The sequence below is a fragment of the Papio anubis genome, chromosome 4, assembly GCF_008728515.1.
Source record: "Papio anubis isolate 15944 chromosome 4, Panubis1.0, whole genome shotgun sequence".
NCBI lineage: Eukaryota > Metazoa > Chordata > Mammalia > Primates > Cercopithecidae > Papio > Papio anubis.
The window spans coordinates 164,931,481-164,947,329 of record NC_044979.1 but is presented as its reverse complement, the minus strand read 5'-3'; the positions used below and the strand labels follow the sequence as shown (position 1 = coordinate 164,947,329).

Sequence of the window (15,849 nt, the reverse complement as noted above, 5' to 3'; positions counted from 1 at the left end):
AATAGAATGCTATGTGTCAATTCCATTTGACCTGAGACCTCTTGCAAAGAGGACTACACAAAAGAGGCTGAAGGTTTATTTTGTTTCTACTCCTGTAGACAGCCCATTCCAGCCTTGTGACATTGACTTGCAGGAGAAGCTGCTCCATGATAGATGAACCAGAGAAACTGAAAAATAGGATCCTGGAAGCCAGAGCAGAGGCTCTTTGTCTTTCTAATGGAACCCAGCATATCCAAGAGGGATCCACTTGGGCAACTCACACTTCAAACGTGCCACTGAATGAGTGAGAAGTCAGGATTTTAGTGATGATTGATACTTTTTCATTTATTTCTCCTTTTATTTTGGGCTTGAGAATGTTTTCTCCTTATGACCCATATAGAGTCTAGAGTTAGGATGTAAAATGGAGAAATAAGCCCACACATTTTCTTTTCTTTCACATGATCTTATTGATGGAAATGCAGTTTGGTGAAGAAAAAGAACATGAGGTAGACCTGGTTCTGAACCCCTCTGGGTACATCTTACTAACTTTAAGATCTCTTTCCTCTCAATAAACTGGGGACCATCCTACTTACCTCATCTAGATGCTGTAAGGACCAAATGTGATTACATTTGCGCCACTTTGCATTTGTCAGTATATAATTTTATAACATTATCAACATAACTGTCATGCAAACATAATGTAAGCATGTGCCAAAAATACACTTAACTCCTTAATGATGGAACCATCTGGATAGTAAATCTAGTTCAAAAAGGAATTACAGAAAGAGTGGTTATATAGTCCAACAGGAGAAGCTAATGGAAATGAATATGCTGAGTTAGAGACAAAATTGATTATTGTTCTACAAGCAATAAAACCATAACCTTTGAGGTCATCTTCTGTACTAGATTTGCATCAGTTAGGTCTCTGTTGGACAAAAAATATCTAAGTTCACATGTAATTTCATAGTCTTGACCTTAGACAAGAGAAAACAGTAAAACAAACAAGGGTACAATCCTCTAGAGGATTAAATCATCCTTGGGTGGACCTGTTAGGCAATGATCCCATGTGACTTTGGAAAGAAATACAGTCGTTGTTCTTTTGTTTTATTTCCAAGTTTTAGATAATTTTCTCAGCAGTTCCCTATTGTGTCATAAATAATCTCCAAAGATTATTCATATTACCAAAAGTCTGGTGTCATCGTTCTTAGACCTGATTAATTTACATGGGGGCAGTACAAGATGTTCATTGACCATGGAATCCTCTGGGTATGGATAGCAAATTCAGAGCGGCTGTTTCAAGCAGCTACTAAGGACAGAAAATTAACTTCTGTAAGAAAATTTCAAAAGGAATCTCTCATTGCATTTTCAGAATCCTTTCTTCAGAATTTTTTTTCTCTTATTGACTTTTTATTCCAAGTTGTATTAGTTTCCTATTGCTTTTTAAGTGAATTACCACAAGCATAGTCGTTCAAAGCAACACAAATTAATTCTCCTACTGCTTTGGCGGTCAGAACTCTAACACAAGTCTCATTGGGCTAAAGTCAAGATGTTGGTAAGGCTGATTCCTTCTGGAGGCTATAGAGGGAAATCAGTTCCCTTGCCTTTCCCAAGGTCCAGGGATTCCTGTAATCCTTTGGCTTGTGGACCCTTTCCTCCATCCTCCAAGCCAGCAATGTAGCATCTTTCAGTTTTTCAGTCTCTTTCTCTCTGTCTTCTGTTGCTGTCATCCCATCACCTTCTGTCTGACCCTTCCGGAGTCCCTCTTATAAGGACCCTGTGATTACATTAGGCCCACCCAGATAATCCGGGATGATCTCCCCATTTTAAGATCCTTAATTGATCCCATCTGTGTAGCTTCCGTTGCTAACTTCTATGTTCCAGGGATTAGAACATGGACAATTGGGGAGAGGGTGACATTTATTCACCCTACCACACAAGGGTAAGAAACTCCATTCAAGAAATGCATCTGCACAATATTCCTATAGCACCTAGACATTTTGGTGAATTTCTCTGAGTGCCCAACATCTGATAGATTTCCTAGCCTACTAGAAAATTGTCTTCCTTTTTACCTGTAAGTTTACAATCATATAAATCATAGAACAAATAACAGACCAGTTTCCGGAGAGGCCTTTCTGAACCTTGGTTCCACATTTGAAGTAGACCACTTTTTCCTTAATGGTGGGTTTGCTACACTTGATTAAACAAGATATGTATTATTTGTAATAAACCAGATACATTCCTGGTATATTAGTCAGGATTCTCCAGAGAAACAAAACAAATAGGAGAGAGAGAGACAGAGAAAGAGAGAGGGAATATGATTTATTTTGAGGAATTGGCTCATTCAATTATGGTGACTGAGAAGTCCCATGACCTGCCATTTGCAAACTAGAGACCCAGAAAAGCAGATGGTGTAATTCAGTCTGAGTCCAAAGATCTAAGAACGAGGGAAGCTGATGGTATAACTCCCAGTATGAGGGTAGTAGAAGATGAGATGAGATGGCCTAGTTCAAATAAAGCAGAAAAAAGGAAGCAAATTCCTCTTTCCTTCACCTTTTGTTCATCTCAGACCCTCAACAGATTGGACTGGATAATGCCAAACCACAGTGGAGAGAGCAGTCTTCTTTATTGGACCCCACAATTCAAATGCTCATATCATCTGGAAACACTCGCACAGACACAGCCAGAAACGACGTTTAATGTGGGCCCCGTGATCCAGTCAAATTGACACATGAAATGAACCATCACACCTGGTGTGACCTTACACAGCCAATTTATTCAACTATAGCCTGGTTATAAAAATGACAGATGTGTATTGATTTTATGCAAATAACCACATTGCCATAAAAGCTAGTAAGTTGTCTGAATTCTGAGGGGTCAGGGAGAATAAGGTGCCATATAAAGAATGTGTCATTTATAGGTTACCAAAGAGAGAGTTAAAGAGATCAGGAAGAGAATGAATCTTTTCATTCTTTTAATAAGATATGTAAAACCATATCTTATTAAAAGATAATATCTTGTGATCTTATTATTTAATAATATCTTATTATTTATTATTATTTAATAATATCTTATTAAAAGACCATATCTTATTAAAAGAATAAAAGAAATGACCCAGGTATCCCAAGATATCTTATAATAAGATATTAAAGCCATATAACCACAATTAGATTCCCCTCAGCAGTTCACTTAATCCTACTTGTCTTATAACTAGTGGATGTTGGATCAACACTTGGCTTTCAAATGTCTTCTGCTCCTGGACTATTAAAAAGAGTCCTGAAAATCCCGATTCCATCCTCTGGTATAGTTAGTCGTCTAAGTGACACCTTAATATCCAAAGTCTCTACCAATGACTGTTTAAATTGCCAATAGGTAAGAGTATTTTTTGGCAGCATGTTGCCATGAGGCTCTGATACTGCCATTCTCTGACAAAGGCTATTTCCAGACTGTAGTTTATAGCAAAACTTTCAGAAAAACATGAGAGTAAAGCAGAAACCCCTTGCTGATGATGGGAATGAAAGTCTGAGACGATGACATAGAAGGTAAGTGATCATTTGTCGTCTTGTTAACAGCAGGCTAAATATTCCATTTTAAAAGAGAGAAAATAAAACTACAGTCTTACATTAACGTAGTATTTGGCAGAAAAAAGATTCACAAAACTTAAAATATATATCTTATTAATAAACCAATTAAAGCTGGCTAAACTTTGCCAAAAATTTAACACACTTCTTTGTTTTTACTCAGACTCATTACGTGCATATATTATACTCCAAGGTAAATAAAATTCTCTTTCCTCCAACCTTCTATACTACACACACTTGTGCTTTGCCATTCACTACACTGTTATATAATTTGGAATATATTTTCTTTTCACTATGTAAACAAAGATATACCCCATTACCTTATACACATGAGCTTGCGTAAAACAACCCCCTAGAGACATGTGCATTCTTTGAACATCATCTTCAAAGTGGCAAAAACAAAATGTTCATTAATATGACTCTAAGTTACAGCTTCTCTGTAACATATAGAAATAATAAGATGTATATAGACATTCACAGTTACCGTTATACACACATAGTTATACACACACTAATGGTAACCATCATGCCAATATTATCTCTTAATGAGAAGTGACCCAGATATCCCAAGATTATCCATCAGTTAACTTGATTTTACATTAACTCGTGATATTAAACGTAATAGAAACATGGAAATTACATTTCAACTGATACATTACAAAGTGTAAAAACTGTTTATATAAAAATTTTGCCAAATTCTAACTCGATATAATTACATATAATTTTAAATCTTCATTTTAAACATTATGTGTCAATGCTATCTTGTCTCATTGGTAAACCAGTATAAGAAGTTTTTAAGGAGTTCAGATTAACTAGCCTCTTTTCAGGAAACCAAAAACAAATCTGTAAAACTAAAAAGTAAATCAGAACTATATAACTCAGAGTGATAATACGAAGGGAGAGATATGTAATGCTTTTTAAGCTGATTTTTAAAAATCAATTAAATGTGGTCAAATATGTACTTTACATAAACTTGCATTTTTACATAGAAATGCTTCCAAGCTAGGAATTTCTGTGAACTTTTTCAAGGGAAGCAATACAATGTATTTAAACTTCAGTTTCTCTGTAACATGAGAATCCTAGAATATTGATATAAGTAATCAAATCTATAAATAATAAAAATAGAAAATCTTTAATTCCCAAGGTGTTATTCATACACAATGAGAAGGAAAGGCTTTTTTTTTTTTAATTTCCAGAGATAGACAGCTATTGAGGGCTGCAGCTTTAGTTCTATAACCTTAGCCATGTCTTGAAAGGAATCACAGAACACAATAACTCAGGAGGACAGAAATGTTGGTTGTCATTTCCAGTGAACCTGAGACATAATCTTGCTCAGAGAAAAGGAAAGTGCTAAGAAACCAGGTTTTCCTAACAAAGAGTTAGATTACCTGCATCTAGCTGATAGATCACTATATGATGAGAACAAAGTGCCAGGTTCACAATTATTCTTGCCACCAAAGGAGAACTTAACAGCCATGTGCAGATCAGGTGCACATGGACACCGGTATCCCCGTGACTGTGTTCATGAGACTTGCCTAGCAGTCAAATACCTACTACTTCATATACTTGGCTGTGACCCAAACAAGGAGACATAAAATGCTCTTCTGAGTAGGCAGTGGAGGTGGCATAGTGGTCTGAGACCAAATAGAGGTGCCTGCACCCAGTTGTGGAGGAGAAATGACTGAAGCTGTGAGTTAGGTAAGGCACTTCTCGGCTGACAGACTTGGCCAAAACTCAGAATCAAAACACACAATCACAAGACAAGACAAGACAAGAGAGTCAGCAAAAGTAAAGTTTGTTGCTACTTAGGGTTTGCTCTAGGACTGGAGTGTTGTGTGATTTTGTTTTGTTTTGTTTTTGTTTTTTTTTAAAAGATGTTTCTGAGCTTAAATGGCCGATAACATAGGCTCTGGCAGGTGAGTGTACTTGGGCACCATCGTAGGACCATTTCCAGTTTTAAGCCAGTTATATATGTGACTTGAGTACAAACATAAGAAAGCAAGTATTGAAGATGTGTCTAACTGAGGGAACCAGCAGGATGATAAAGCTTGTTGTAAAAAGACAGTGAGGCCCGGCGGTTCTAGAGGCCACCGGGGAAGTCAAAGTATCGGAAAAATAGCTAATGCATGTGGGACTTAACAACCTAGCTGATGGGGGACACGTGTGGCAAACCACCATGGCACGCATTTACCTGTGTAACAAGCCTGCATATCCTGCACATGTACCCCAAAACTTAAAATAAAATAAAATAAAATAAAATAAAATAAAAATCTGGCTAATGTCCTATAGGTCAACACAATTATAATTTCTGAGGTTATCTTTTCTATTAGATAGAAATCATTTACATCTCTGCCACATACAAATCCTACAAATTAACATGTAATTTCACAGAATCTGCATCTTAACAGTAAATTTAAAAATAAAGATACACCTCTTTAGAGAATCATATCACCCTTGGGTGAGGCTATTGTACTATGACCACCATGACAAAGAAGGTCACGCAATCTTTTTTTTTTTTTTTTTGCTTCATTTTCAAGTTTTTATAAGTTTTATTAACAAATAGAATAGTCACTTAAAAGCAGTTTTTATCTTCACCTTGATGTAGCAAGGAAAGCTAACCTTTGAGTTTGCCATGAGCCTTCCATACACAATGTTCTCAGAAGAAAACATAGTTTTCAATATGTAAGTGAAGAATAAGAAGTCTCTCTCAACAGGAAACAATTTATTCAGTTTGGCAAAGGACAATGGCTGTGTCAAGGAAAATTCTAGGAAGGGAGGATTTACATTCTTTTACATATTTAAATTCCTTTTCAACAGATGCTGGCAAGGTTGCAGAGAAAAAGGGATGCTTTCACACTGTTGGTGGAAGTATAAATTAGTTCATCCTTTGTGGAAAACACTATGGCAATTCCTCAAAGACCTAAACACAGAAATACCATTTGAACTAGCAATCCCATCACTGGGCATATACCCAAAGGAATATAAATAATTCTATTATAAAGATACAAGTACACTTACGTTCACTGCAGCATGATTCACAATAGCAAAGACATGGAATCAACCCAAATGCCCATCAATGATAGACTGAAAGAAGAAAATGTGGTATATATGCACCATGGAATACTATGCAGCCATAAAAGGGGATAAGATCATGTCCTTTGCAGGGACATGGATGGAGTTGGAAACTCATCCTCAGTATAGTAACACAAGAACAGAAAACCAAACACCACATGTGCTCACTTATAAGTGAGAGTTGAGTGATGAGAACACATGGACACATGGAGGGGAACAAAACACACTAGGGCCTGTCAGAGATGGGGAGAGGGGAGGGAGAGCATCAGGAAGAACAGCGAATGGATGCTAAGCTTAATACCTAGGTGATGGGATGATCTGTGCAGCAAACCACCATGGCACACATTTACCTGTGTAACAAACCTGCATATCCGCACATGTACCCCTGAACTTAACATCAAAGTTGAAGAAAAAAATTCCCTTTCAGAAAAAAATAAATAAGTAAAAGAAATCATTTTAACTAATGACATTAAGAGTTGATCATCATAAGAGCCCAGAGTCAGGTGCTAGCCCCTTACTTCCCTAATAATAAAATGTATGCATTTAATTTGGACAACAAATATCTTGAGAAAGAATACACAAATAAGATATTCATGAAACCTTTTATTTTTCTTCTTTTAGCTCTTGATTCCTGTCTCTTGATTATCAGATAGTGTGTCCAGTAAGACGAATGAGGAAAACTCACAGTATTTGATTTAGTTGCTATTAAGCAGTTGTAGACATGAAGGTCTGATGCAGGGTAGAAAATAAAGCTCTTTCCTAAAATAGGGACAATAGTTTAAGTATTGTTTTCTGTTTTAAGTATACTATAATTGTCCCCTCTGCAAATGCTTCTCCATAAGGCAAGCACATGGTAATTATGGATAATATAATTATATATCATTATCTAAATTGTATATGCTTCAGCCCTGTCCCAGAAAAATGAATTCCTCATGGATCCTATTCATCACATCCTGGAAGCAGTCATTGCATATTCACCCTAATCAATAGTGTATTGATGATGAATAAATGCTTATCAACAATGAGTTTGCAGAAAAACAAAGAACATATACAGAAATGCAGCTAATCTAGGGGATGAGAGGCAGGAAGACATGGGCAATTGTGCCAGTAAGGGAAATTTGACGTTGAAGGTCAAAGATATTTTCTTTCAGTGAAGAATCACATAGGGAGTCTTTGTAGATATTTGAGGCAGAGAAGGAAGCATTGTTAAAACATGAAAAGGGAACTTTTTTGCCACTTCGATGAGCAGGAGAAAAAGCAAGAAGTGGGAATTACTCTGCACCAGTGATTGGAACACTAAGTTCAAGAATAAAATCAATGCAAGGGAACCCAAACAAAGGGACACAACAGGCACAGTTAGGGAACGAAATTAGGTTTCTGAACTGGGTTTTAAGACCCCGCTATAAGCTATATCCTCCACTAAGAGATAAATGCTACCAATTCTGCACATTTTCAGAGACCCCTGTAAACTCTGGACAATGTACCAAATTGACTCACAACATGAGCCCCATAAAGGAGAAGTTGCCTTTAGAAAAAAGCTTTCTGAAAATCCTGTAGAATTTAATGAAGATAACTACCTACTTTCAAACAGGTCAGGAGGACAGTTGGAAGAGCACATTGTTTAGAGGCATGAAAAAGGGGCCTGAAAACTGACTTAATTCAAACCCCCAACACAGTAGAGATTTCCACTCAACCAAAGCATTACACAAATTGTTCTCAGCTCTCAGACAGATGTTGTAAGCCTAACACAGCAGCTTATTTCATGGCTCTCATTTAACCCATCAATCCACAAAGCCAGCCTTTGGCTTGCAAAATAAGAAGGAATGACCAGAGTACAAAAACTAGAATAGAGGTGTGACGGGGAGAAAAAGGAGAATGCAATGCCAAGAGGTGTACCTAAATAGACACAAGAGGACACCTCCTACTTGTGTTGATTGGTGATAGTGTTTGTCCCATTGCAGAGACTTGATTACCTGGATCTCAGCCAGTGTGATAACAGATGTTACTACTGACCATAAAGATATGCCAGTCATTTTTAAAGCTACTGCCAGCATTTGATATTATGGTCTTCCTTGGCAATAAACTCTAGAGACTAGGTACTAGGATCTGAAGAAGCATTTCTTTCTATATGTTATAGCACTTAGGCAGCACCTAGTTTGCCATCGAGATGGCTTAGAGGAAAAAGTTGGAGCTTTTCTTGTCCACATATCATTCCCTACCATTGATTTAACTTCCAGCACTATTAAGTGATAAAATATACTTTTGTCATAATATCCATTCTAACTGAATCGTAGCCAGAAAATATGTTTTGGCCCAATTATACTGGTTCCTTACATTTAAGCTGATTTATTAATGTGCTCTTTATGAAATTCTGTCTATCCTGCTGTGGAACTATTTTCATTAATATTTAAAGGTGTGCAAGTTGGTGGGACAGGGAACTGGAGGAATTGTGCTATCCCTATGTTCATATTTGGGCATATGAATATGATTGTATACATTTTGTTCTATGAGAACTACCTGCTAACCAACACACTGCTTACAATATTGAGCTTCTCCAAGTCATTCTCCCCAATTATAAAAGAGATATCAAATCATCTCCCTATAATGCACATCTGACCATGGCAACACATGTTTAAAACACCTCCATGATTCCCCAAAAGTCTACTGAGCAATGTCCAAGCGAACTAGCATGCTTCATAACACCTTTATAAACAGACTACTGGCCTTCCTAGGCTCATTTCGCATCAGTTCTTACTTTGCATTAGAGTCTTATGGCAAACTTACAACGTATTCTTTATTTCATGTTTTACGCAGCCCATGAATCTTTGCTTGGTGGGCTTATCCTTTGTGAGCTCAAGCATTCTTGCCTTCAGGAATGCTTTGCTGACTCTTTCCCTGCAGTTGGGATAAGTGCTCTTCTCCATACTTCATTCTTCAATATTCTATGCAAATCTTTATCCTCAAACCTAAAGTGCTTTATGGAAATCCTTTAATGTGTTTGTTCCTACTAAACTGTAAACTTCTAGGTGCTATATTCTCATCATATTTCCCTGCACAGAGAAGATACTCAACAAATGAATATTTTCCAAATGAATTAATAGTGAAAACATAATTGAACCAAATTCTGTAGTCTTTTCTCCCCAGCCAGATAGTAATATGTTTTACATTAAAATCTGAGTATAACAACTGTGTTTTATGTTTTACGTAGCCCAGCTTGCAGATCACAGGTGCTTAATGAATCACTTTCAACTTCATTAAACCCCTCTACGGTATCTTGCCTATGATTGTAGAAATCCAGAGCTAAAGCTCATTTTATGCAACATCTTCCCTTAATGTGCATTCCTCTGTGGCCTAAAAAAAGGACAAAATGACTCAACCAAGGCCACAAAACTTGATAGTGGCTTAAAGACTAAACTTGATTTCTTGACTCCCAATCAAAGATATTTCACCACTTTTAGATGGGATTATGAGCTGAGAAATTAATGAGTTGGCCTGAAGTTACACTGCAGATATTCAGCTCCAGAGGTATGGAAAATTCAATGTTCTTTCCACTGCATTGCTCTGCCTCTTGGCCAAATGGGTAAATACATTCAACAGATACACATGGCTCAAATAACTGCAAATAGTGTAATTCTTCAGGATCTTCCCATTTTATGCATGTCTAATGAATCTGGTAAAGTCAAGAGGGAGGAAAACAGCTAAGTGGATACAAATAGCTGAGTTTTCCTTTATCCCCAGTTGTAAGTGAAACTCAAATAAACAAGGTTGCCAAAAATCACCTAATGATTGAAGCTGAAGACTCCCCCAAGGGCCACCACTTTCTATTTAATAAACCCACCAGAGATATCTAATGTGAGTTCTGGGAAAGGCAGACTATTGTGAATTTTTTATTATTTGAAATGATGTTGATGTGTAGGGTAGGCAGAAGAGCAGCTCCCTCAAAAGATACCCATGTCCTCATCCCTGGAACCTGTAAATGTTACCTTATGTAGCAAAAAGGCCTTTGCATAGTGATTAAATTAAGAATTTTTGAGATGGGGAGATTATCCAGGTGAGTTCTAAATACAATCACAAGTGTCTTTATAAGAGAGAAGCAGAAGGATTTTTTTTTTCTTCTTCTTCTTCTTTTTCGTTTTCTTTGTCTTTTTAAGACGGAGTCTCGCTCTGTCATCAGGTTGGAGTGCAATGGCGCCATCTCAGCTCACTGCAACCTCTGCCGCCCGGGTTCAAGCGATTCTCCTGCCTCAGCCTCCCAAGTAGCTGGGATTACCAGCATGCGCCACCACGCCTGGCTAATTTTTTGTATTTTTAGTAGAGACGGGGTTTCACCGTGCTAGCCAGGATGGTCTCAATCTCCTAACTTCAGGTGATCCGCCTGCCTTGGCCTCCCAAAGTGCTGGGATTACAGGTGCAAGTCACTGCGCCCGACCTGTTTGGTTTGTTTGTTTGTTTGTTTGTTTGAGACAGAGTCTTGCTCTGTCGCCCAGGATCCTGGAGTGCAGTGGAAGGATGTTGGCTCACTACAACCTCCACCTCACAGAGGGAGCTTTTATGCAGACAGAAGGGGAGGAGGAAATGTGATCACTGAGGCAGAGGTTGCAGTGATGGAACCACAAGAGAAGGAGGAGTGCCAGAAGCTACCAGAAGCAGAAGGAAGCAAAGAATAGGGTCTTCCCTTGAGCCTCCAGAGACAGCTCGGTCCTGCTAACACTTTAATTCCAGCCAGTCATACTGATTTTGGATTTCAGGCCTCCATAACCTTGAGAAAATAAATTTCTGTTGTTTTGAGCACCCGCGTTTGTGATTATTTGCTACAGCAGCCACGGGAAATTACAATGCCCAAATGACGCAAACACGCTAAGTCATCAACAGCCTGAAAACTCTGCAATACATCATTGGACTATATTGGTCTATATTCTTTTCACAGAGAAAGAAAACGCAAGGACTCACTTCCACTCAGCCGTATCTCAAAAGGAATTTGAATTGACCTTGGAAAACAGAATATTGTCATTTGTCAGACTTTGTGTATTCCATGTGCAGACTATTTTACAGCAATTTTCTCCATACTGTCCATTTAGGTAGCCACGATGACAGGTTTGACTGGGTTAGGGTGTTAGAATTGACAGAATAAATGAGTGCTAATAAAACGACGACGTGTTCTGCTATCATGTTGCTGAACCAGTACAATGGTTTATAACAGCATGATGAAACCAAATAATTGGATACTGTGATGGATTTGAGGTATTATAATTTTGATGGTCTCAGGAATTAGGATAAATGTTTAACAGTAACAGCCACATTTCTTCTTGTCCACAGGCTCGGTGGGATGGCTTGACTGGGCATATTACCTTTAATAAAACCAATGGCTTGAGGAAGGATTTTGATCTGGACATTATTAGTCTCAAAGAGGAAGGAACTGAAAAGGTAACCTCCTTAATAATAAATAAATAAAATAACAAACGAGCATTGCTCCAGCATTTTTACTAAATCGCACAGACAAGTAAGTGAATGATGAAGTGATTCTCTCAGCATGTTATTTTACATCCAGTTTTAAAATCTCTTTTATCTGCAGATAGAAGTTGCTGTGCTAGATTCTTAAATTTCATGTCTTAGTAATAGCAATGCTAACTAGTGTTTATATTGTGCTTCATTTATATAGCTAGTGTGTTTATATTATTACATATATAACCCTAGAGTTGGGTGTCATTAGACCCATGTCTTAAAGCTTTTAACAAATTGAATTTAGACTTGGAAAAGCAGAAGCTGTCAATGGTTTATCGATGGAATGGCATCCAAGGGTTACCCAGAAATTAATTTTAATTGCACATTTCATTCCATTTGGAGATTGGTGACAGGCAGGATAAAGTAGGATAGAAGAGATGTACTGGAGCAAATTAACTTTGCATTCTTAATTTTAGGACAAACATCAAAAAACTGTATTTTAATGTTGGGTTCTCATTTTAGGATTATTTTAGTTGTAATTCTGAATCTCTCCATGTTTAAAGTTCTACTTTAGTGATTATTTAGAGTAATACCAATGTAAACTATTTGGTTAAATAATAATGATAAAAGAATTTGGCTTCTCAGTATATTTTATTATGCCAATTTTAATATTCATGACTATACGTTGGAATTAACACTTAGAATCTGAAGATTTTACACTGAGAATCTTATAGAAAAACAATTGAAACCCCCAAAACAATCACCTCAACAGAAAACTCTATAATCTGACATTTTTTTCCCACTATAGCGAATAAGACAGTGTGCTTAATATGAGTGGCTTTGGGAACAATCGATTGCTTGCTTAATTAGATTAGCTGGGTTGGTTTTTTGTAAATGAGGTAAGGTTTTCATTTCTGTTTTCTTGTTTTTGTTAACTGGGACACATTTTTTTTGCAGGTGCTAACTACCCCTCCCCCTCAAAAAAACATTAATGGGAACAAAGATCATTTAGGCCGAATGTATTAGAAGGTGACCCAGTGGTGTGAAATGTTTGAGGAAAATAATTAGTTTGCAGTTTTGAGGGTACACATGATACATGCAGGTTTCTCACTTCAAAAATGCCTCTCCCATCTTCTGGCCTCCTCTTCACTCTGATTTGCCCCTCTGTTGGTCTAACATGCTCTGATAGAGCAAAAGACATCCAGCCAGCCTCCACAATGGTGTGTGTGGGATGCTGGCTGGAGGGAACAAAAGAAAAAAGATACTTGTTATGATCTAAAAACCTATAATTGTTTAAAGAAAATGTCTGCTTCTTGAAGCATGAGTCTTTTCCCCACTCTGTTCTCCTCTTTCGTATAGCACTGCAGGGGGAAGAAAAGCTGTTAAGGAAACATCTTTTTGGCTAGGTGAATGATGAAATAGATGGAGAGCCATTGTTATGCTTTCACAGCTACCTACACACTGTAATATTATGCACATTGCATTGGTGTTTTTCCATCAAAGGCAAAATCGAATTAGATGAAAGTGTTTTGTATTTGTTTCTTATCTCTTCATTGTTTGCAATAACTTTTTTCTCTTCAGGTGTCTTGGGCTCAATTCCTGAGAAGGCTGATTGGGCCTTAAGGCAATGAGGGAAGCCAACATGTCTCTCTTGAGGGAGGAAATGCCCAATCTTTTTATGTCAGCCTCTCTTGGATTCAATAGGGAAAATTATTAGAAAAATCCCATTCTCACTTTCACTCAAATTTCTACTGCCTGAAAACCTATAATCAAAGAATAAGTCATCAAGCATACTTCTTCTTTTGGTTAGGAAGTTTGTGTGTGTGTGTGTGTGTGTGTGTATTGATTGATTTGCTGGTTGATTGATTGATTGGTTTTAGTTACCCATGCCTTAAAAGGGTCTTCTTAAGGAACACTGAAGACCCTTAACACTGCAGCATACCTGTATACACTGAAAAGCACTTTAAAGCATTTTTTGGTGTGCAAAAGGAAAAGTAAAAATTGAGTCTTACCACCAGGTAACTTCTGTGAGACACAAGTCTCGATTCATCTCTTTGCTGTTCCTATTGTCAGGCTTTATATTGAATTAAGATGCAAATTCCAAACAATGGGTGGGAACTGTAACACTCTAAGCACTCACACACCATGATTCCTTCTGGGTTTCACTCTCCATTTTAATTAAGTGCTATTTTTATTTTATTTTTCTCTCTGAAAACCAAGGCTGCTGGCGAAGTGTCTAAACACTTGTATAAAGTGTGGAAGAAGGTTTGTACTCTGACAACACCTGCAGGAAACCTGGGGGTGGGATGGGGAATGTCATTGGAAAAGCCTGTGCCCTTCCAATGTTACCAGACCTGTAGCTCTCCAATTGCAGTTTAGAGGGAATGTTCCATGTAAAGAGAGAGGAGGAGTGATTGAATATGCTGTCTCTCAACAACATCACCTGTGAATTGAAAACAGGTTTGCAATGGATTAAATAATGATGGATTAAATATTTGCCCCAAGATTATTTTTGTTTCTCCCAGGCAGGATCAGTCCCTGTTAGGATTGAAAGCAGGTAACTGTAACAGAAGGAGACACTGACCTACTTATATTCCTTCTCAAATCACTAAATATTTTCCCTAAGGGGGATAAAAACAACAATAGATTTGATCCATGAGACTAGTCAAATAGGCTACAGAGTCAGAAGGCTAGGACATCTCCTCCAATGTCACCACCACAAAATATGAACCATTTTCAGAAATTTCCTTTTCTCATGAGCTATCTTTTGTTTTGCACGATATCTTCATCAGAGCATACTGTCTTGCAATTTGTTTTAGAGCCACCGTTCTAAAGAGGACACAAACATTAGGGACCTTGGAAAGGAAATGAGATTATCTTGTGAATTATAACACCTACTATTTTATAGTTTATTATACAGTGCCATGTTGCCAATGAATGTGCATAGCTTTATATAAGCAAATATGAGACATTGAAAACATTTGAATCAGAGAAAGGTCCCCCTGATAAGCAAACATTTTCTTTCATCTCCTCTTTCTCTTTGTCTTCCTCCTCTCCTTCCTTCCCTCTCTGTCTCTGTCTCTCTAAAACTACTTGGTAAAAAAAAAAAAAGATCTACGGACTGATGAATAGATCTTAAATTGCTTCAGGTCGTTCAACTTGTCAGGTTCACTTTCCTCTTTCAAATTATCAGCTATGTCACAGAAAGTGTACACAAGTTTCTCCCTGTAGCCAAAAACCTTGTCTCCCTCTTAGTAGTACTCAGTGATAAATTCAAAATTTTTTTCTTTTTAAGTTTTCAAAGCACAGGTTTAAAAGACTTGTTTTAATCTTCAGTGAACAAGGCTACTAAGTGCACGTAGAAGGTGATCTGGTTTCCTCACTACAATTTCACTGGTAAATAGATGAACCTAACTGGCACCCAGAAAAAGAAAAAAAAAAAAAAAACCTATTATACTAATCCATCTTGAGACTCTGGGCACTTTGAATTAATCTAATACAAATATCCTAGGGAATGGAATCCAAGCTTTGAAATTATATACAGGGGAGGGGGGATGTCCTGTATTTGTCACTAAGCTGCAAGAGCCACACACGCTCCCCAGGGATGTAACTTTCTGGTCTTGATCCTCTATGCCTTCATGCCTCTTCCTTCCTGGAAGAGGGATGTTCATGTTCCTGTAAGTTGTATATACCGTGGTGTGCTGTTTTGTGTTATGACTCCTCATCAAAAATTCACGGTAACCTGAGTTCTAGCACAGGCGACACAGTCAGACCCAAC

The 15,849-nt window shown here is 37.6% G+C and overlaps 1 protein-coding gene and 1 long non-coding RNA gene across 8 annotated transcripts in view; one reads left to right on the top strand and one right to left on the bottom strand.

The window, feature by feature from the left end:
• Positions 1 to 15,849, top strand: part of GRIK1 (glutamate ionotropic receptor kainate type subunit 1) — a 404,603-nt gene that overhangs the window by 330,802 nt on the left and 57,952 nt on the right. For 4 of the 7 annotated variants that reach the window (XM_009202388.4, XM_009202386.4, XM_021935146.2 and 1 more), the window contains exons 8-9: positions 11,946 to 12,053; positions 14,292 to 14,336. In XM_009202388.4, coding sequence (XP_009200652.2) covers positions 11,946 to 12,053; positions 14,292 to 14,336 — 153 coding nt within the window. The remainder of the gene's footprint in view (positions 1 to 11,945; positions 12,054 to 14,291; positions 14,337 to 15,849) is intronic. The other 3 variants (XM_009202391.4, XM_009202387.4, XM_021935147.2) reach the window with 1 other exon arrangement.
• The window catches only part of LOC110742688, a 147,180-nt gene that overhangs the window by 89,970 nt on the left and 41,361 nt on the right, over positions 1 to 15,849 (bottom strand). The window lies entirely within an intron of this gene.